The sequence below is a fragment of the Herpailurus yagouaroundi genome, unplaced genomic scaffold (assembly GCF_014898765.1).
Source record: "Herpailurus yagouaroundi ecotype Mexico unplaced genomic scaffold, PumYag 163, whole genome shotgun sequence".
NCBI lineage: Eukaryota > Metazoa > Chordata > Mammalia > Carnivora > Felidae > Herpailurus > Herpailurus yagouaroundi.
In genome coordinates, this window is record NW_024412404.1 from 61,590,135 (window position 1) to 61,612,096 (window position 21,962).

General features: G+C 43.6%; 1 protein-coding gene across 3 annotated transcripts in view; it reads left to right on the forward strand.

Moving 5' to 3' along the window:
- Positions 1 to 14,489: 14,489 nt before the first annotated feature.
- Positions 14,490 to 21,962, forward strand: part of EDRF1 (erythroid differentiation regulatory factor 1) — a 39,898-nt gene continuing 32,425 nt past the window's right edge. For all 3 annotated transcript variants that reach the window (XM_040486729.1, XM_040486730.1, XM_040486731.1), the window contains exons 1-6: positions 14,490 to 14,714; positions 15,773 to 15,981; positions 18,066 to 18,132; positions 18,791 to 18,916; positions 19,842 to 19,966; positions 20,211 to 20,367. In XM_040486729.1, coding sequence (XP_040342663.1) covers positions 14,607 to 14,714; positions 15,773 to 15,981; positions 18,066 to 18,132; positions 18,791 to 18,916; positions 19,842 to 19,966; positions 20,211 to 20,367 — 792 coding nt within the window. In that variant the 5' untranslated portion in view covers positions 14,490 to 14,606. The remainder of the gene's footprint in view (positions 14,715 to 15,772; positions 15,982 to 18,065; positions 18,133 to 18,790; positions 18,917 to 19,841; positions 19,967 to 20,210; positions 20,368 to 21,962) is intronic.

Sequence of the window (21,962 nt, forward strand, 5' to 3'; positions counted from 1 at the left end):
ATATATATAATATTAATATATATTTAATATATATAATATATTTATATAAATATATTTATATTTATATAAATATATTTATAAATATTAAATATATTTATAAATATATATGATATATTTATATATATAATATATTTATATATAAATTTATATAATTTATGTATAAATATATTTAAATTTATATAAATATATAAATATATTTATGTATATATTTATTTATATTTATATAAATATATTTATATATTTATATATTTATATTTATATTTCTAACATATGAAAGAAGTCAACATTTTTATCTCCCCATGTACCTTTTCTCAGAAAGTTAGCAGAAGATATGCTCCAGACAACAAAGATGGGATGCAGGAAGGAGGAAGGGAAAGAAAAGAAGGCCCAGGATGGTGGAAAAGGGAAGCCACGGGATGCAGAGGTGCAAGAAAACCCCCGACGCAGGCTTGAGCGGGAGGGCCCTGTGCTCTTGCGAAAAGACGGAAAACAGGAGAGACTGAAACGAAACAAAATAAAACTCTCCCCGGCCTGCTCAGATGGGACTCGTCATTGGGACACATGTAGCAGAGCTTTAAGGGAAATGTAATGACGACCCATAGAAAACCCGGAAAATGTAAAATCGATGCTGTTGTTATTTCCAGAAGGAAATGACGAGTGTTCCAGAAGAGAGACGAGGAACAAGGACATGACTGCCTCAGCAGTTAACAATATTTGTCATGTTATAATAAAGGAAACACTGTTGTTGTTTTTATTTATTTATTTATTCAAAACTGTGTGGGCGTGGTGATGGGGAGTGTGTGCATGGAAAGGTAGGGAGTTGTTTATAATTACGTCCTCACCTGTCCGACTTACCATGTCTGAAATTCAAAAGATCACATAAAAAGGTGGCGAAATCAAGAAACGGCTGCCAAAAGTAATTGCAAACAGAGGCTCAAACGGGAATGTGTGCATTAGTGTTCATAGCATTACTCACAGTGGCCAAAAGGTGGAAACGGCCCACATGCCCGTAGATAGGTGCATGAATAAGCAACAGGTGGCATATACATGCAGTGGAATATTATTCAGCCTTTAAAATGGAAGGACATTCTAACACCTGCTACATGGGTGAAACTTGAAGACCCTATGCTAAGTGGCATAAGCCAGTGACAAAAGGGCAGATAATGTGATTCCCCTTATGGGGCATACCTACGTTGGACAAATTCATAGCTTACCAGGTGCTAGGAGGGAAGAGGGGAGTGGGGAGTCACTGATGGGTACAGAGTTGCCTTTTGGGGCAGGCGAAAACTTCTAGGTGGTGGAGATGGTTGCACAACATTATGGGTGCGCTTAGTGCCACGAAAGAAAATGGTTACAGAGTAATAGCTGTGTGAGAATAATATTCAAAGTTACGGTGGCAAAGAGCAGGAGAAAACAGCCGAGTCGCGGGCGCTTTTGCCACTAGGAGGTGAGGCGCGCGGGGAAGAAGGGAGGGGTGTGGCAAGAGACAGCTGCTGGTCATGAAAGCCCTTGTTGTGTTGTTTTACTTTTAAGTTGGTCGTGTTAACATTATACGGGGCTTACTGCCAGCCCCCTGTGTTTTAGATACTTTGTATATATGTTCTTTAACCCTCTACCACCAAGAGGCAGGTGTCTCCCGGGTCCCGCTCTCAGTCCTCGCTGCCTCTCCCTGCACATCTCTTACAGTGATCCAAGTCAAAACTAATTTGAAAAAGATGCTGCGGTGAATATCCTTGTATACATATTTTATGTGCTGGTATGAGAACATCAGATTCCTAGGAGTGAAGTATCCCTAATTTTTATAAAAGACAAAACAGGGTGTCCAGCCAGTGAATGGAGACATAAAAGTTAAGAATGTTGCTGATGCGGATGTTATGTTCCTTGTAGAACTGAGCACAGAAGCAGATGACTCGCCTCTGTATTCACAATTTTTAACAGGTCTCCCCAGTTTTTGTAGCCCCCCCCCCCCCATTTCCCCTCCACCTCTCCTATGACAGTGATCATTATAATGGTACCTGGGGAATGAAATAAATATAAAGACAATGAGCATCGAAAGGGTAAATCGAGCTTCCATTAGAAAGAGAGACAAATAATTTTGCAGTTGAGAAAACATGTTGAAATATTATTTCTATAGTGAAAATAGTTACATCACAATTCTAAATTACATTTCCATTTGAAACAGAGTCGATTTGCACCACCTACTGGAATACATAGCTCTATATAGTCCAAGGTTTCAAAATTAGGAATCCGTTTTTGAGAATTTAGAGTTACGTTCTCGGTTATCTTTAAGAGACCAGTCCCTTTGATATGTTGGAAATGCCAAGTGCTAATTTACTTCAGGGACCATTTTCTGAAACAAACTCTCTTTAGAAGCCAAATTTAATCATCCGGCTAAATTAACAAATTGTACAACTGCTTATAAAAATAAAATGATTAAGCCAAATACATCCACCAAAGAGATAAAAATGTAAATTAGAAGCAAAACTGAAATCGATACACATTATCAGTTGCTAACTCACTATGAAAAAACAAGATTCAAGCAGACAACTGGAAAATGACAGAAACAGAAGCAAACAGGATAATAAACAGAACATAACTCAACGTTAATTAAAAAAGAACTCGCCCAATGAAAATTTGATAGTGTTTATACCCAAAGTAATAATCATTGTCAAGGCTTAATTATGGCTGAACGTCAACACACAAAGTATTCATCTTTAAGCTCTTTGACACTGTAAAGGAAGCCCCAACAAGAAAAAAATTCCTTTTTCATGAGAAACTACTTCAAGCAATACATTTCTGAATATACAGTAGCAAGAGTCACTGTCGTGTAATTGACAGAGATTCAGGAAAAAAAAATACCTCTACAGTATCTACTATCTATTCTAGATGAAATTGCTTTAGAATAGAAGGCTACATTTATTACATTTTAATTTCTTAAAACTTATGATAGCATTTCACTTGTTTTATGGGTATTTTGTCTGAAAATTGATTTTGTTTTTAGATGTCAACTAACTGAAGCATCAAACATGCTGGCAAGATACAGTTACAAATACATCCCCCCAAATGGTGTGCCAGTAACCACCTGATGTAAACCCTAAGCACAGAAAGACCTTGTGTGATAGCAACCGACTCATCCATAATCCTCTTTGCCATTGCAGGTGATGTGTGCGCGACCAGCCTGTTTGCGGTGATAAACGTCCTGTGCAAGGTTGCCGGAAGGTGCTTCTTTTCGTTCAGTTCACTGCCGGTGCGATTTCATTTCTGGAGGTTCTCATCTGCATTGGAAGGCTCGGTTGTCTAATTTCTGTAGCTAAGCTCAAAGCCGTTCATTGAGGATACAGAGAAAATTCTTACCAAGCCAACAGAGGCCTTTCCTGGTCAGAAAGCACCTGTCTCTCCAGTCCCACCTGCCATCTTGGAGCTCCCGGGGCTTCTGCCCTAGCCTCAGCCCTGCCTTTCCTTCTGTGCCCAGCCCTGGCGCTTCTCCCCACTGCCACCAGGGCTTTGCCTCTGCTTTTCCCTGTGCCTGGAATTCTCTTCTCTCCCCTCATTGGCTTAGTTACTTCTTCCCTGACTTTCCCGACTGGGTCCATTCACAGTGGCAAATGTGCATTTTGGGGATACTTACCTGGATTTTCTGCATGCCCCCACTAGACTGTTTTCACTTACCTGTGCATACCACCTGCACGTAGGAAATATGGAATGACTCACTCCGATCAGGGCCAGAGAGTCACCTGCTCTGGCCCTTCTCTGGCTGCATACCTCACCAGAGAGAGATGAACCCACCCGGAGCTCCCGGCAACCTGCTATAACAGCTCCAAGGCTGCTCTAGGGCCCATGCAGGCTGCTCCCCAAGCCTGTCCCCCAAAGGACCTGGTGTATCCACTCCTATGCCCAAGGGGTGGGTGAGGGGCATACTGTTAGGTCAGAGGATAGAAGGTAGTTTAATAGTTGCCAAGGGGTGGCTGTGATGAAGGTGTGTTAGTCAAGGAAAGAGGGTAGAATCTGTTTTATTTAATAATTTGTTGGCTTAACACATAACTTGAGATATTTGGCTGTATGCTATGCAGACCTCCGTTTGTAATTTTCTCTACACCCTGTCAACCACCTCCCCCCCCCCCCCAAAAAAAAAAACCCAGACACAGGACTATTTCGTGCATATCTGAGAATAAACTTTACCTCTCACTTAATATCAGGATGATCCCCTTTATCCCATCTGAAATCTGAGTTCAAAGGAGAAGTGACTCTTAAAGTCAACAGAGAGATAAATATTTAATGCCAAAACTCCTTGATAAGCATAATGAATGGGGACGGGGGTGGAGGGGGGCAGGGATAAACAATTGAAATCATTCAGTTTGAAAACATGCTCCAAAATCATTATGTGATGCTAAAATGTTAAAAACTATGTTCTTTGGGTCACGGGACAATGCAGTTTCTTGCCTTTTTGCATTGTACTGTTTGACTTTTCTAACGTAACAGTGCTTACATTTGTAATGAAAACCTTCTTTTGAAAAATCAAGTTACTACTCTATTGCATTTACAAAATGTGAACATTTCACCAAAGCTCACCATCTTCTTTGCTATCCTTCACACGGAGAAAACAGTAGGAATTTTCTGCCCACGTTATTAATTGCAGAGGCAAAACCCCTATCTTCTCAGAACTCGGTGGGAAAGGACTGTGGCTTATCTGACATTGGATGAAGCACAGAGTCACATACAAGCTTCGTTTCTAGGTTTAAAAAATGTGTCGCCTGGGGGCGTCTGGGTGGCTCAGTCGGCTGAGTGTCCGACTTAGGCGAGGGTCCCGGTCTCACGGGTTCGTGAGTTCGAGTCCCCTGCTGTCAGCACAGGGCCTGCTTCAGATCTTCTGTCCCCCTCTCTCTCTGTCCCTCCCTGCTCACACTCTCCCTCTCAAAAATAATTAAAAACATTAAAAAAGAAGAATGGTTTAGTTAATAACCTAGGAAGAACTAATCACCTCCCTTCCCATGCCCCACCCCTCCCACCAAGTCCCTCGCACCGTGCGTACCTGTCAGTGGGGTGACACTCCTGTCCCTGCCCCCTCGCCTGGGCTGCTCCCGCCTCCACCCTTTGGCAAGCATTTTTCCTTCACCATCCCACGCTCTGCCCAACCTTCCAAATCCCACCGAGCACCTCAGGCTCCAGAGCCCTTCCCGACCACCCTCCACCCTCACCCCTCCCAGCCAAGTGGAATGATCACATCCTGGAACTTCTACCACACCTGGGACCTTCTCCTTTTTCAGGGCTCACATTTTTGCCTGCGACTCCTGAGTGCTACGGCCCTTATCCTCTCCCCAGAACTAGATCAGAGGCCCCTGTTGCATTACTGTCTTCAGCCCAGCACTGTACCTAGGACTCAGTGTGTGTCTGAAATTAACGAAGCATGCCTTGTTTAATCAACCCCAGCGTTTCTCTCAGAACTGCTCAGGGTTCTCGTGAGAAATGTGTCTTTTCAGAGCCAACTCAGCAGACTGACTTAAGACAGTGACTGACGGGAGAAAACGGCCAGAAAAATGCAACAGGGAAGATTAAATTAAAAATGGATTCTAAATAAAAATTAAATAAAAAACATAAAAATTAAATTAAGAATGAACCAATTTCAATAATAATTGGAGGAAGGGGAGGGTCGGGGGCAGGAGGCAGACGGGATGTGTGTTGACAACTGTTCAAGGCGGGTGATGGTGATGGGTGAAAAGGGGTTCGCCTTCCCATCCTCTCTACTTAGGTGTAGCTTTGAAATTTTTGTGATGGAAAGATCTGAAGAAGAAGGCAAAGGAGGAAAAGCAGCAGCAGCTGGCTTGCAGACTCAGAGGAGGCCCCAGGCACAGGTATGAGAGACAGGATTGGGATACAGGTCTCTCTTCCTCCGGGTACCATCCTTCGCTGTGGCTGCGCTTCTGTCCTCCAAGCTCCTGTCCCCCCCGAATCTACACTCGCCTCCACTCATTTACACGGTCTTCACGCTCAGACCTTTGAGCCAAGTAACACCATCCCAGGCCCTGCCTCTTGAGTAATGTCCCATGTTCTAGAACATTCCCCGGGTGAGAATGGGGGCCCCTCAGAGCTGGGCTCAACTTCAACTAACCCGGTTGGCAAACCCTAACCCGTGTGTGTGATAAGCCGCGCACTGAGCTCTTCTGGGACATAAAGTCCTTGATGTTTCTTAAATCACACCAAGTAGAGTCCCCTGTGAGGAAGGATTTGCCACAGGTCCCAGGAGACATCTCAGTGGAAATGTCTCCGCTCCGGAAGCCTTCCTGTGGCAGGTGGAGGCCAATGCAGATCACCCTCTGCCCAGAAAGATTGGTTCCATTCTAAATGACCCCTCTGAGGATTTTCCCCGTGGCTGCCATCCTCCCATGAGTCACTGCAATTGCATATAAACATTCATCGCACACAAAGCATTGTAGCACTTCCATACCCCAGTCTTTCCGAAACAATTCACAGCATCCACACTGGTGATGTGCACCCAGTTTTAGGGATAAACAAGCCTAGATCTTCCAACAGGAGACCTCAAGTTTCTCCGCCCCCTCCCTTCTTGTGCTGTCTCTTTCCTACTTGCAGACCATTACAAGAATGATATTTGTAATGTAGATGAGGCCAGTCTTTTTGTACAATGTTGACAGACAAGAGGAAGATTCCAGAGAGAAATGCCACAGCAGCAAATGAATATAAATGATGCTTTTCCACTTTGTGCTTATAAAATGCCTTTTGTACCAGAATCTCAAAGCTCTCCAGGAAGCAAAGCTTTCACTGGCACTTTCACTCCGGGTAAACGTGAATGGTCAGAGCCACTCAAGTCATTTGTGATAAGAACAAAAGTCCAGACCCTTTTAAAATGCAATATCCTTGCCTTCTGGGTAGTAAACACATGTATGTAGATGGATAATGACATCTGTGGATTCTGGCTTCATTTCCTAGAGAGGAAAAATGTAAATAAATATGTAAAAAAATTGTCATATGTGGCTAACACCCATGGTTCATCTGGTGGTTTATCATTCAGCCCGACCTTTACATGCAGTGGATTCTATTACTGGGTGCCTTGTGACTGCACGACACCGAGAAAATAAAATGCCCATGCGAAGACAAATACAGAAATGTTTAGTAAAAATGTCTGTCCCGTCGGTGGCTTTGACATCTGACACTTTGGCACTAAGTGATGCCTTCCTTTTGTTGTCTCCACTGGAAGGCTCCTTGTAAATGCTTAATAGCTCAGCGATTCATTAGCGTCTGCAAAGGCCAAGCCCTTGACTAGAAAGGCAGAGAGGGGGACCCACAGGCAGAGCCTGATTGAGGGATTGATTTGAAGATTCATTTGAGAATTCCTTCCTTCTCACTCTTAGCCGAGGGTACGTGCACAGCAGGGACCACCACTTGGGCTCCAGCCACCGAGTTGCCTGAACAGCAGATGTTCAGTGAGTTTGAAACTGTTCCTAGGGTTCATTTAGGGTGACGATCAGCTTCGGAGGATAAAACTCACAAAGACTAAGAACGTTCTTGCTGTGAAGGTAATACCTAGCAGAGACAGCCTGCCCCTACAATCACTTGCATTGTATTCTGAAAGCCAAAACGAATAGCTTCCAAAAGAATTTGAGTTCTTCCGGTATCTAGAAAAGCAACTCCTTCAAGTGCCATCAAAATGGTTTCCAAAGAGTTTCAAATAATTTGCTTAAATGTTATTAGTCTACAGAACAGCACTTAAAGAATTATCACCTAAATTAAATAAGGTATCGTGTAGTTTTAACCAAGAGGGTCTTGCTATATTACGCTGGTAAATTGCACATCAAAGTTTGCATTGTCTTATACTTTAAAATTCTTCTACTCTTGTTAAAGCGTAAAGGAAAATACTGCGTAGATCATTAACTTGATAACTATTCTTGACTTAAAGAATAGCTGGCAAGTGGTGTTAGGTACCATGGTGTGCCTAAACAGTCTTTCTAAAAACAGCTGTCTATAAACTTTCTTATCACACGTTATTATTGTTTCAAAAAATGTTCTGGACGTGCAGCCTCAATGTCTGTGTATTTACTTACTTGTAAATGACCCAGTCACAGTAGCACATTAACATGAAAACACAAAAGGAGAAAACACTATTTAAAATATTTGTGTTTTACGTGTTGACTTCAAACTGGTTCTGTTCCACTGATATTCTTTAAACGAGAGTAAAGTGGTCACACGATTTTATTTTTGTGGCTCTTGGTGGAAAACTTTGTGATAGAACAACTTGAAGTGTCCTTCTAAGTTCAGTTTACTTAAAATATCTCAAAAGGCAAGTAAATAGGACTGAATCACATGGTTTCAGAGCTTACCAAGTCCAACTGCTCATTTCACTTGTAGCCATAGACGATGCAAACATTGTAGCTAAAATTTGGTTACATTTCCAACTTCTTTGAGCCCGTCAGTCTTTTGCAAACCAATTACATGGTGTCAAGGAATAATTCAGATCTATTAAGTTAGTTGTTTTGCATGCAATTTGTTTACCCCTCGGTGAGGAAGACAGGTCAACAGACTGTTGTCAAGGAGCAAAATTTAAAACAGGATGTACAAGAGAAAGCAGAGAGGAAGACACCTGCTGGCAGCTGGGAATAGTGAACTTTGCAGGCGCATGTTTGGGGTAAACAAATCAGTTGGTGGCTGACAAAGAGGTCAGTCTGGGCATTCTAAGAATGCCAATGAGTGGTATTGAACAAAACAATTACCACGTGGATAGGGTTTTCACAAGCCTTCAGGGTGTGCAGGGCAGGCTTGCCGGTCTCTGCACTTGTCTGCTCTGCTGTCTCCCTTCCCTCCCACACCGCCTTAGGTAAAACAGATCCAAACCACTGTCCTCCTTAGAAGTCCCCAATACACTTGTTTCCTTCTTAAAAATTTTTTTAGCGTTTATTTTTTAGGGAGGGAGAGAGAGAGAGGGAAAGAGAGAGAGTCAGCGGGGAAGGGGCAGAGAGAGGGAGACAGAATCTGAAGCAGGCTCCAGGCTCTGAGCTGTCAGCACAGAGCGGGACGCAGGGCTCTACCTTGTGAACCACGAGATCATGACCTGAGCTGAAGTCAGACTGAGCCACGCAGGCACCCCCCTCAATAAATTTAAAACAAACTCCATTTGGAAGAGTTTTAAAGGAGGTGAGAAATTTCAGCTCTCAAGCTGACTGTGTGGAAATGAGTTTTTTTATACACAGTATAGGTCAGTTTTAGCAACAAAATCACAGAATGTTGGAAAGATTTGTAAACATTTATTTTCCAAAATGCTCTCTAAGGTTTTTTTTTTTTTTTTTAAACCAATGACTTTTCTCACTCACTGTTCAGACACCACCTTTATCTCGGAGGAATAGATTAAGTCTGTTTATTTTTGTGAAATTTTCTCTGAAAACATCCTAATGACAGCTATGTGCCATCACAGAAAAGGTGAGGAAATGTGGGACACTTTTTATAAAATATTGTAACTCATTCTTTAAGCTCGACAATTCTTTTTCTCTTTAATTTTTTTTTCTTAACGTTTATTTATTTTTTTGAGACAGAGAATGAGCGGGGGAGGGTCAGAGAGAGAGGGAGACACAGAATCGGAAACAGGCTCCCAGGTGTCGGCACAGAGCCCGACGCGGGGCTCCAACTCACGGACCGAGAGATCAGGACCTGAGCCGGAGTCGGACGCTCAACCGACTGAGCCACCCAGGCGCCCCTCGACAATTCTTCTAAGTGTTGCAAGATGATCTGTGAACTGTGTTTGGTACGTGAGATTTTCGAGATCACCCCTCATCACAGAATTCTGAAAAGATTCTCCTGATGGCCTTGTTTTGTCATGCTGCACCACTATTCAACTGGCAATGCCCCGGGTCGAGGTGGTCTCTCGAAGACTAAACGTTACATGGATTAGTGCAAGGAGGTCTCAAACTGCACGGGCCACACTTCCACTAAACATTTGGGACATTCTTTTAAAAAAAATTTTTTTTTCAACGTTTATTTATTTTTGGGACAGAGAGAGACAGAGCATGAACGGGGGAGGGGCAGAGAGAGAGGGAGACACAGAATTGGAAACAGGCTCCAGGCTCTGAGCCATCAGCCCAGAGCCCGACGCGGGGCTCAAACTCACGGACCGCGAGATCGTGACCTGAGCTGAAGTCGGACGCTTAACTGACTGCGCCACCCAGGCGCCCCAACATTTGGGACATTCTTACCCTTAAAAATGTTTTCACGGTTTACCTGAAATTCACATGTAACTTAGCATCCCGCATGTCGCTTGGGAGCCCTGCTTGTAAGTCACTACGCTCGGGGAACATTGGTTTTGGCTGCAGGACCCAATCTTACCTGACTGATACGTGGCCCAAGCAAGGGTGCCTGTGTCAATCTGCATATTCACTATTAGCAAGGCTTAAGTTTGCCCATACTTTCAGATTAAAGGTGTACCAGTTCTTCCTGTGCCCCAGCAGGGTGTCTGTGGTCCTAGGCCACGGGGGTCAAGAGACTGTAATCGTGCTGAAAATGCAGATTCTTGGCACTAGCCTAGAATATGGATTTTGAATCTGGAGATGGCCGGAGACGTTTCACAATTTCCTCTGGAGATTCTGAGACAAATTAAAGGTCCAGGGGCCCGAGACTGCAATTCAACTTTCTCTAAGTTTGCGTGGGTCGGAGACTCATCCTGCCTTTGCTGTTAAACTGGCTTGGTCTGATGTGCAACAAGTCAATTCCATTCTCCTGTCCAGACTGGGGTGGCCTCAGATAATCTCAAATCTCTCTTCCAGCTCTGAGAGTCCAGGACCAGGAGTCAGTAACCCAGGGCCTTCCAAGGTCCAGCAAGCAAAGTAAACGAGCGAGGGCAGGTAGGTGGAAGACACTGGGTCATGGAGGGACTGTGGCAAATTGAAGTGGTCTCTGTATGTTCTCCTCTCTGCAGGTGGAACTCCGAGGGCCCTAGGCACATCGGCCATACAGAGAACTGTAAACGTTTCTGGCAAGATTTCTAATTTTGCTTCGGAAAATACTGTGTGCCGTGAGTCACTAAGCAAATTTATGATTGGCATTTCTCTGAAGTCATCATGTGTGCCGGGAGGATATTTTAAGTGCAGCCTAACCTACAAATTGGAATTTGTCTTAGAATGGGACGGACTGCGTGTGAATATGAACTTTAACAATTAATGGCTGATGCAGCAATAGTCTGGAGATACTTCATTAAACATTTGTAGCTTTGGTTTTGCAGATTAAAAACATAAAACTGTAGCCACCAACATTATTTCAATGTCTCAAACACTCTGATAAGCATTTTAAAAGCCTGTCATACTAGTGATTGTACCTCTGTGGCCTAAAAGCTAAAACAGTTTAGTGTGCTGGTGCTATGCCTGGTGTTGGTAAAAACAGATGATCAGATGGGACACTAGCCCCCGAGGAGCTCACAGGAGGCAGGAGGTGTCAGGAGAGACTTATTAGGGATGATACCTGAGATGAGTCTTGAGGAATAAGCCAAGTGAGGAAGGGAAAGGTATTCTAAGCAGAGGAAAAGCACCAGTAAACACAGGCTTCTGGAACAGCTTGTTGAACAACCGTAAGCGGTTCATTCATTCAACAAACACTTCCTAAGTGGTGAAAGCATCAGGTACTGGGGAGCCAAGTAAACACCTGAGAGTGCTGATTGGTTACAAGAACTGATACCGACAAGGCAGAGCAATCCATAGGTGACCAAGTACACCCCAAGCTGGGCTGGGAGCTGGGGGATAGGGAAGGAGGAGGAAGGCCGACACTGATACAATACAAAACCAAATATAAATAAGCTTCTTAAAGTGTGAAATTCTGGAAGTAATGATCCATGTCACCCACAACATTAAATTTCAATCACTTACATCAGAAACAATAACACAAACGCACACACAGATCACTTAAAAATGTCTGAACAGAGGAAAGAAAGCAATTAACAAGCACTCAGAGCTGGAAGAATGGATCCACCTTCTGTAACTCACATGGGCCCAATTTCTCCTGCCCTGAGGAGTCCCCCTCCCTGACTGCCCACTTCTCTCGGGTTCTAACCCTGGGAGTGGCCTCAGGAAATCCAGTCCCTTCTCCAGTTTCACTCCACAAAAGGTGCTGAAAGTCACTGGTCCCCTCACAGCCTGAAGACCCCTTCTGCTCCCGGGACCCTTTTGGCAGCTGACCTCTCTATGCGGAATTTCTGGGTCTCTCTGTATCATTGCTCTCTACCTTTTCATAGGCCATTTCCAGCACATTTTTCTACTAAGCAACATCACCAAGGGTTCAGGAACTTACTTCTCAAGAAGACTACAATATATTTGAGTCCTGAAAAAAGAATTACTGCTGCCTCAGAAAAATCCCTTCTTACGAAGAATTATACAGACTTAAAGATTATACAGAATTTAAAGATTACTGGAAGCTGAACTCTAAATGTGTTTAAAAGCTTAATAAAAATGGTATTTTATAAAAATAATGCATACTCAGAAAGAAAATTGGAAAATAAAACTTTAAAGAATAAATTTTAAATCTCTTCATCTGATCTCTCAGATGTGTTTATGGACACACAGAAAAAGACATGTTTTAAAAATTAGGATCATAATGCATATTTGCTTTTTAAAATGTTATCATTTACCATATCATGCACAATTTACATGTTCTTGAACATTCCTGAAAAAGAATAGTTAAGCATAAGTTAGTGGTATTATATACCAAAAGAGTCCCCAATCTTCCTAATGCTAGATAAGTTAAATTGCATCCAATTAAAAAAATTTTTTTAAATTTTTTAATGCTTTTATTTTTGAGAGAGCGAGATAGCATGAGTGAGAGAGGGGCAGAGAGACAGGGAGACACAGAATCTGAGGCAGGTTCCAGGCTCTGAGCTGTTAGCACAGAGCCTGATGCAGGGCTCCAACTCATGAACTGCGAGATCATGACCTGAGCCGAAGTCGGACGCTTAACTGAGCCACCCAGGCGCCCCAATTGTGTCCAATTTTTTACTGTAACAAATAACAACATATTACCCTACAAAATAGGCTACAAATACAAAAAACGATAGCCAAATCAATACATGTTGAAGTGCCTACAAAATGTATTATAATATCTAATTCATTGTTAAATATAATTTGTAAGAATGTTTTCTTACGTTTGAAAACAGCTTGTGGGGCGCCTGGGTGGCGCAGTCGGCTAAGCATCCGACTTCAGCCAGGTCACGATCTCGCGGTCCGTGAGTTCGAGCCCCGCGTCAGGCTCTGGGCTGATGGCTCGGAGCCTGGAGCCTGTTTCCGATTCTGTGTCTCCCTCTCTCTCTCTGCCCCTCCCCCGTTCATGCTCTGTCTCTCTCTGTCCCAAAAATAAATAAACGTTGAAAAAAAAAATTTTAGAAAACAGCTTGTAAGTGGAGCTTCCTCAGTCAAGGACGTGTGAATATGCACATAACGGGTTATCAGAGCCTAATGTGAGCTACAAGTTAAGAGAGCCAAATAACCAGCAGGTGAAATTAATTTTTCAAAAAGCTCCCAATATTTTACAGCAATTGCGAAGGATGTGGCCATATTTAACTACGCTTGATAGGACATTAGATGCGGAGTTTGAGCGTAAAAGAGCCTAGCATCTCCCAACCTTTCACACGGCCCTAGGTATTTCTCTACCTCCTTGCTACTCAAACCACTGGCATCGTCTCCTGTTAGTCCGTTAGAAATGCAGAATCTCGGGCCCATCCCAGACCTATTGAATCAGAACCTGCGTGTCTACAAGAACCCCAAGTTGTTTCCTATGCACGTTAACGCTGGAGAAACCCTTGGATCACCCCAGAACGCCCTTTGCTAGCTCCCTGGGGCCTGACAAATAGCATGCATTCCGCAGATGCTCCACGAGTCACTAAGCAAACGAGGGACCTTGCAAAACACTGGTGAGGTGCCATTGCCTTTGAAATGCATCCCTTTAGCAAAGGCGGAGGGTCGTCCTCCCCACGGAGCCCCGCCGCTGCTACACTTGGGGCTGCACCCACACCCGCATTGTGATGCTGGGGCAGGACGCCGAGCCCCTCACCTGGGCACCGGGTCTCTGCCTCACTGGGCCTGTTTGCCCCTCGCCTGGGCACCTGCTCTCTCCTTCCCTGGGGCTGTCAGCCAGTTAGTAAGCTGAGGGGTCACTGACGGCTGGAAAGGCGGGAGTGCTAACACTTGGCCACTTTATTTCACGGCAGCCGGGGTTAAACGGCCACCCTCACCTCCCCGCCCACGCAAGGACGACCTCGGCGAAACTGACATCCCAAAGCCCAAGTCCCGAGAACTGTTGGCCAACAAAGATGAAAAGCGTGCAAGGGGTGGAGCCTGAGAATCAGATACCGCGAGAAGTGGTCTCCTGAAGAGGCTCCGACAAGCGCAGGCGCACTACAGCTCCCGCCCCTGCCGCAAAGGTGGCTGCCACTGGAGAAGGCGGAGCCGGGCCGCTAGCATAAAGCTCGCGAGATTTGGACGCGTCACTGCACCTCCTTCCGGTCAGGAACCGGAAGTGCAGTGAGTGGGGCGTCTCTGGCGCTGGCTCCGCTGTGGCACCGCGCCGCTGGGCCCGGTTGCTGCCGCGGCTCCTCGGGTCCCGTTTTGCCTCGCCTACTCTGGGCCGAGGTGATGGGGGACTCCAAGGAGGCTGGGGCCGAGTCGCCGCCGGCCGGGGCCGCTGCTCGGGGAGGGCTCAGCCTCCTGTCCCAGGGAGAACCCGAGGAATCTTCAGCACAGGTGAGTCCGCCCTGGGGCGGGACCTGCCGGGCTCCGGGGGCTTCGGGCCCGCTTCGCCGGGGAGGGATGTTACGGTTCCCGGCGGCTTCGGGTGCCTTCTCCGCGCCTCCCGGGCAGTCCCCCAAACGGAGTGGAAGCCCGCGTGTCTGTCGTCAGGTATTCGGGTTTTTGCGGGCAAGTTACTCCTATCGCAAGCAGTTCTGGCTTTCCACTCGGCTGTAACCGAGAAGTGAGTTAGAGACGATCTCCGCTCTCAAGGAGCGAACCCGTAAATACGTGGTTCCAGAATGTGACACAGTCATGCAAAGCTGAAGGGCAAAGAGAGGGTGTCGGGGGCTGGGGGGACCTCGCCGACATGGGAAGGAGATAATTCTGGAAGGGTTGCAGAGTGTCTGCCGGGCCGAAAAGGGAGCGCGTGAAAGGTTAGTGAAATCGGACACTGAGCTTGCTTGGGGGTGTGCGAGTGAAGAGTGTGAGGAACCCCCAGCGCCTTCCTATGAAGTTAAAGGTTGAGAGAGTGTGTGTAATGAACTGACGACTCGGTTACCAAACGTTTGCTTGAAAACAAACAAAAAAAGCCCCAGGGATGCCTGGCTGGCTCAGTCGGTAGAGCATTTGACTCTTGATCTCTGGATCCTGAGTTCAAGCCCCACGTTGGGCGTAGAGGTTTCTTAAAAAAATGAAAACAAAAAAGCCCCAGATACCGTGTAACAAGCTACTTTCTAAATGATATTCAAGTGAAAGTAATACATCTTGAATAATGAGCAGAGATTTTATCCAATCTCACATTTCATTACTGTAACGCTATTGACTCTTCCTTGGTTCCTGCTTGACCACTGTCTTAGCTGATAACCGTAAACATTATACTCATTGACTCTTGTTTTCTTTGAAATTATGTGAAAAACAGCTAAGTAAATGCTTGCATTTCTTGCCATTAGAAACATGTAGCACATAGTCTTGTGAAGCCTGACGTGGTGGGATTTCTTTTTCTTTTTTTTAAAGGTGGCATTTTAAATTCCTAGTAGTGTCATTAAAGTTTCGTCCAATGTGTTAATTAGGGATCAGCTTTATTTCTTGGAGGCAATGAAGTGAAGAGCCGAGCTGTGGTGAAATACTCTTCTGCCCCTCCTCGAACAGCATTTGCACGCCTTGAAGAGAAAACAGACTTGAAACTCCCACCTGCCAACTGGTTGCGAGAGAGTGCCAAACTAGGGCCGGCAGGAACTACCATTCTTGGCAATAGTAAGAAAAGCAAGCCATTTTCAAGGTAAATATTAATCAGTGGCGTTTTTTCCTGTCTCCCAGCAGCACCCCCCCACCCCAAACTCTAATATTTGCTTTTTCAGTTTAACTTATAATGCTCATCATCTTGGTGAGATTTCCCTTTAGGAAGAGGTTGTATTTGACTTTCAAAGTCCTCTTCCCCCTCCTAGAGGGCTTATGTTCCAGTCTGAAGATCTCAGTTGCGAATACTTCTTTCGGGTCTGCATCATGTTCTCAACAGATCTCAGTTTTAGCCACTAAAATTCAATCAGCTGTTTTATTTTTAGCCAATCTGCCTACCTTTTGACTATGTGGATACCAAGCATCAGGGGTGGCACCTGAGGAGGAAAACCCTTAACACTACCTAATCTGTCCTGGGGAGTTTTCATTAAATGGTGCTGGATTATTTGGTCTGAAAAAGCCTGATGTAGAAACCCAGCATGTTGGGTGACCTACACTCTGACACTTGCTGAGTCAGTTGCTGGAAATTCTGCTGATGGTATTTAAGGGAGAGAGTGGCCTGGATTCTTACAGAGAAATCTCTACTAACATGTAGACTATTTAATGTGTAGGATTCTCTTATTTTTCCTCTCTGTGACTGAACCTAAAATATGTCCATATAACATACAGCAAGAGCCATAAATGCATTAATACCTAATGAGTTCTGGGGCGCCTGGGTGGCTCGGTCAGTTAAGAATCTGACTTCTTGATTTTGGCTCAGGTTATGATTCCCTGGTTAATGAGCTTGAGCTCTGGCTCCACACCCAGCCCAGAGGAGTGTAAGATCCTGTCTCCCTCCCCCACTCCCTTTTGTCCTTCCCCCTGCTGGATTTCTTTCTCTCAAAAAAAAAAAAAAAAAAAAGAAAGAAAATCTAATGAGTTAGTAGTTTAGAAATCATCCTAATGCCTCAGAAGGTAAAAGTTGTGTTCGCAAAATGTTGCAGCATTATTTATACTGGCAAAAATTTGGGAGTAGTCCAAATACCTTCCTCTAGGAGAACGACTTAATAAATTATATGTCAACACAATTAAATATTATGAAGTAATTTAAATTTTAGTTACATCGATTGTGTGCAAACAGTGCGTTGAGTACTTTATATGTTTATCTCTTTTAATTCTCAAAACAGCCCTTTGAGTTAGGTTCTGTTAACTGATTTTTAAATGGAAAAACTGAAGCTTAGAAAGGTTAAGTACTTGCCCAGCCTGCATGGTAAATCATCAGCATGTGAAATGAGGTGGTCCTAGGTAAGTATTCTGAACCTCTGCCGCTTACTCACTGAAATGTGGCGACCTCAGCTGCTGTTCAGACTTTGAGATTATAGATGTGCCTCACGTGGTACCTGACACAACATTTTTTTTCTTTTCTCCTTCTGGCTGAATTAGTGTCAGGTTCTGTTTTTTTTTTTGTTGTTGTTGTTGTTTTGAAAAAGTAGTATTGATTGTATATCCCTAGCAACACAATCCTAGAGACTAAAATCCTGATAAATGTTTCTGTTTATATTTTTCTTATCTCCCCACCTAAAAAAGAATAGAATCTTGAGGTGTTTTTGTTTGGAGGTTTTTTGGGGATTTGTAATTACAAAAGAAAAAAATTGTTAATTTTTTTCTAGATGTTTCCTATTGCTTCTTTTTTTTTTTCAACGTTTATTTATTTTTGGGACAGAGAGAGACAGAGCATGAATGGGGGAGGGGCAGAGAGAGAGGGAGACACAGAATCAGAAACAGGCCCCAGGCTCTGAGCCATCAGCCCAGAGCCCGACGCGGGGCTCGAACTCCCGGACCGCGAGATCGTGACCTGGCTGAAGTCGGACGCTTAACCGACTGCGCCACCCAGGCGCCCCTGTTTCCTATTGCTTCTAACAATTATTACTATATTCTATCAAATGTAAGACGTGATTAAGTCGCATCATTGTTCTGCGTACCACTAAGAAGGAAAGGCTACTCCACTCTAATGGCTGTAGGCAGACTGATTTCAGAGATGGTAAAATGTGGAAAATGTGTGTCCTGGGAGTGATGAAATACTGTATTATAAACTCCTACTTATGTCGTCACGGGCATGACGGTTGTGGCCTTTGTTCCCCCCATTAGCTTTGGAATGGCGTACGACTTTATTGATTCTGTGGGAAATGATGTGGATGTCGTTTCTGACTCTGAAGTAAGTGTCTTTTTTGGGGACTGTAGTTGGGGTGTTTATGCCCGGGATTTGTAGCATGCTGTGTTCTGTAGCCTTGAAAAATTACTGGTGAAATAAGGTACAGTCATCTGATTATCGAATATCTCTTTTGTTAATAAAGTCATGCTCGCCCACCTCTCCTTTCAGAAAGGAAGGAGCAGCGCCCAAAACACTGGCAGTGGCAATATAGTGATATTGGTGGTTGTATTTTTATAGTAGCAAGTATAGGTGGTTATAACGTTTGGGATGATTTATATAATGTTACCAATTGAGAATTAAAAATGGTACTTAGAACAGAATCTCCCACTCCTTAGTTGGGCGGTTTTATTTGATATGCTGAAAGCCTAGGTCCTTGTGAAAGTGTGACCTACACCCTTAACTTTAGGAAATTCTTTTGTGTAAAAATAAATCTTTGACTGTCATTTACATTAACGTAGCATGACTGGTAAAGTGTAGGTGATTGTGTTTGTAAAGCTCTGTCTTCTGTATGTTTGTATTTAGCTCTTCGTGTCCAGTACAGTTTGTATAATGTTAGGGGAATGAAGTTTATTATGCTTTCAAACCATGAAGATTTGAAAGAGCTCAAGTCACAATAATAAGGTCTTTTTCTTAAACTGTGTCTTCTCTTAATTTTTCAAAGAACATAAAAAAGCTCCTGAAGATTCCCTACAGCAAATCCCACGTGAGCATGGCCGTACATCGCATCGGAAGGACTCTCTTGTTAGACGAGTTAGATATTCAAGAGCTCTTTATGAGATCGTCTCAGGTAGTACTTTTTTGTGGAAAAACAACCATTAAAGCATTATTTTAATCCAAAGAAAGGCTTGGGTGGGCACGCAGTCCAGCACTTCGGCAGCTAAGAAGTAAGATGTTGCGCAGAATGTAAAGAAGCTTTACTAAAGAAAAAAATAGAAAAGAGGGTGAACGAAGAAGAAACTTCCTGGTAACCAACAGCCAGGAATCTTGCAAGGAAAAGGGAGGAAGCCAGTGAAGAAAGTTGTGAAAAAAATGGAAATTTAAGGGAATAGTTAAAATTTTTGAAAGATCCTTTGATGTCTCCATTGAAGAGACTCTCATGAAACATGACTGCCAGGAAATGTGAAAAAGGTTAGAAGTTCTTCCAGTGAAGACATAGTTATTGGAATTAATTGGTTTGCTGAAAGCAGAGCTTCTCAAACTGTACCTGGATAAATGCCTATTCCCAAACCCCCCATGTGTTGATGGTGGATACTTTTTATATAAAGCGTAATAGCAATGTTTCAGTTTCTCAAGGCTTGCGTCCGTTTCTGTACTCGGACTGTTGGCCGTTCAGTCTGTACGTGTATGCTTGCCGCTGGTCAAGCTCTCGGGACGTGACAGTAAATCACAGTGGTCGTTTGCTGGCAGCTTAGAGTTTTGGTGTTGCAGACACATACACAGATAATTTCAGTGTGGTATACACACTGGGACTTATTCCAGGTACCGAGGAACGTGTTACAAAGAAGAATCACTTGTCTTAGCCTGGCTCACAGAGAAGAGAAAGACAGATTTCCCAAAAGAGGTGATAGACGTTGAGTCTAGAAAGATAGTGTTTGAGTATGTGTTTAGGAAGTAGCATTCAAAAAATAGAGTATTTCCTGTAAAAGAGTAGTGGGTGACAAATTGTTTTGACTACGAGTTTGCTGTATTTATCGTTTTCTCTTGTCACTCAGACTGGTGACTGGACGTGGCTGAAGGAGTTTTATCAGAGACTTATCGATCAGAAGTGGCAGAGGAAGAAAAAGAGCAAAGAGCACTGGTATCAGAAGGCTATTCTTTCCAAGTTTTTATATTACAGGTACTTGGTGACTTGTTTGCATTTCCCTTAAGGAAGGGGAAACTGATCCGAAATTTAATTTTAAGCTCGTAAAAGTAATAATTGAAGTTTTGCAACTGGGGTATTGTTGACCTTGCAATGTCTCGTCTTCCTTTTTGTAACGGGATTTACACTTGATCGTGGGCTTTGGGTTTTAAAAGCTGGTAGACCGTTCCGTGAGGTTAACTTTAGTAACCGTGCGATACTTTTCTTTCTGACTGGCCAGTATCAATGGCGATGGAGCTGCTCAGCCCGTCCCCTCTGCTGCGGAACAGCAGGGACCGTCCAGTTCAGATCAGGCCACTGACTCCGATGGGGCTTCCTGGCCTGCCCCCTTTGAAATGCCTTCTTCAGTCTCTGAGGATCCCAGTGCTTCCAGTCAGGTTAGTTAGTCCTTAGATGGTAATTCGGTAAACTCATTTAAGAAGACAAAACCGGTGATCTTGTTAATAAAAATAGATGAGTGGGAGTAAAAAAAAAAAAAATGCTCTAGTTTATGGCCTAAAATTAGGAAAAATACTTTTTTTTTTTTTCCAACGTTTTATTTATTTTTGGGACAGAGAGAGACAGAGCATGAACGGGGGAGGGGCAGAGAGAGAGGGAGACACAGAATCGGAAACAGGCTCCAGGCTCTGAGCCATCAGCCCAGAGCCTGACGCGGGGCTCGAACTCACGGACCGCGAGATCGTGACCTGGCTGAAGTCGGACGCTTAACCGACTGTGCCACCCAGGCGCCCCAAGAAAAATACTTTTTTTAGACTCTCAAGACAGAATCTACAAAAAATACTATGAATGGCTAGATCAAATTTTTTAATTCACAAGATTTAAAAATTTTTACCAGCATTTAAAGTAGCTTGCCAGTATGTTTATCAGTACCAATTATCTCCTGGAAGTCCTAAGAGTAGTATGTAATCTGGTATATCTTACACTTTAGATTTATAATAAATGCCTGTCAAATATTGAGACTCACAGGCCTGTTTGTAAGTGAATACTGACCTTCTTATCTTAACTTGTAGATTGTTAAGCCTCAGACTGCCCTTAGGATTTCCTGGATGAAGTTCCTGAGACGTAACCTGCGTTAACGTTGTAAAGCTTTTAGAAGGAAGAGAGAGTAGGGTGTCTGTCTTGTGTCTTATTTTCTGGGATTCTTCTTATTTCTTGTTTAGTCTTTTTTACTGTCTATCAAAGAATAAGGTAACTGCAGAGATGTAAACTGTGCATGTCTGTTTTTAGGAAAATGTACTCACAAGGTTGAAGAAGATAAAGTAGGATTTTTAACGTGGTAAATTGTGTTTTTTCTCTTGTTCTATACTCCCAGGTATTGAACGTTATTTGTCCAGATTGGTGCTGTCCTCCCAAACTATAGGGTACAGGAGGCAAATAGATTTAACTTGATGTGAGTTTTAGTAGGTTTTAAGATGGAGAAAGCTAATTAAGTTATGTAATGTATTTTAAGTTTTTTCCAAAGGCAGGCAAGCTATAATGAAAAGGAAGGAAATCATTACCGTGCAAGTTCACATGGTGCTGACCTCCAGGAGGTGAGGGTGTTGTGTACATGAGAAGGGGCTGGGTGCTTCGTGCCAGCAGGGTCCCATGTTCTGACCTGCATAATGATTACATGGATATTTTGTCTGATAGTTAGTCCTTCTACCATTGGATTTCGTTTATGCACTTTCTTGTATGTGACTGTATTACACTGACAGAGTTTTTAAAAACTCATCGAATGTTCCTTGACTTCAAACCCCACATATTACAAAAGGACCACATAACGGAAATACCTAATCTGCCACCCATCTGCTCGTCTCCCAGCCTCCTCATTCTGTCCTTCCCTTGTTTAAGGCTCACTGTGAAAAGTCAGGGAAGCTTTTGAGAATCTGTAGACTTGTATGTGGAGGAAGTGACCTGGCATCTGCTTAATGCCTTTTACGCCGCGTACTCTGTGCCGTGTGTATCCGTATGTGTGTACGTGCACATTTTT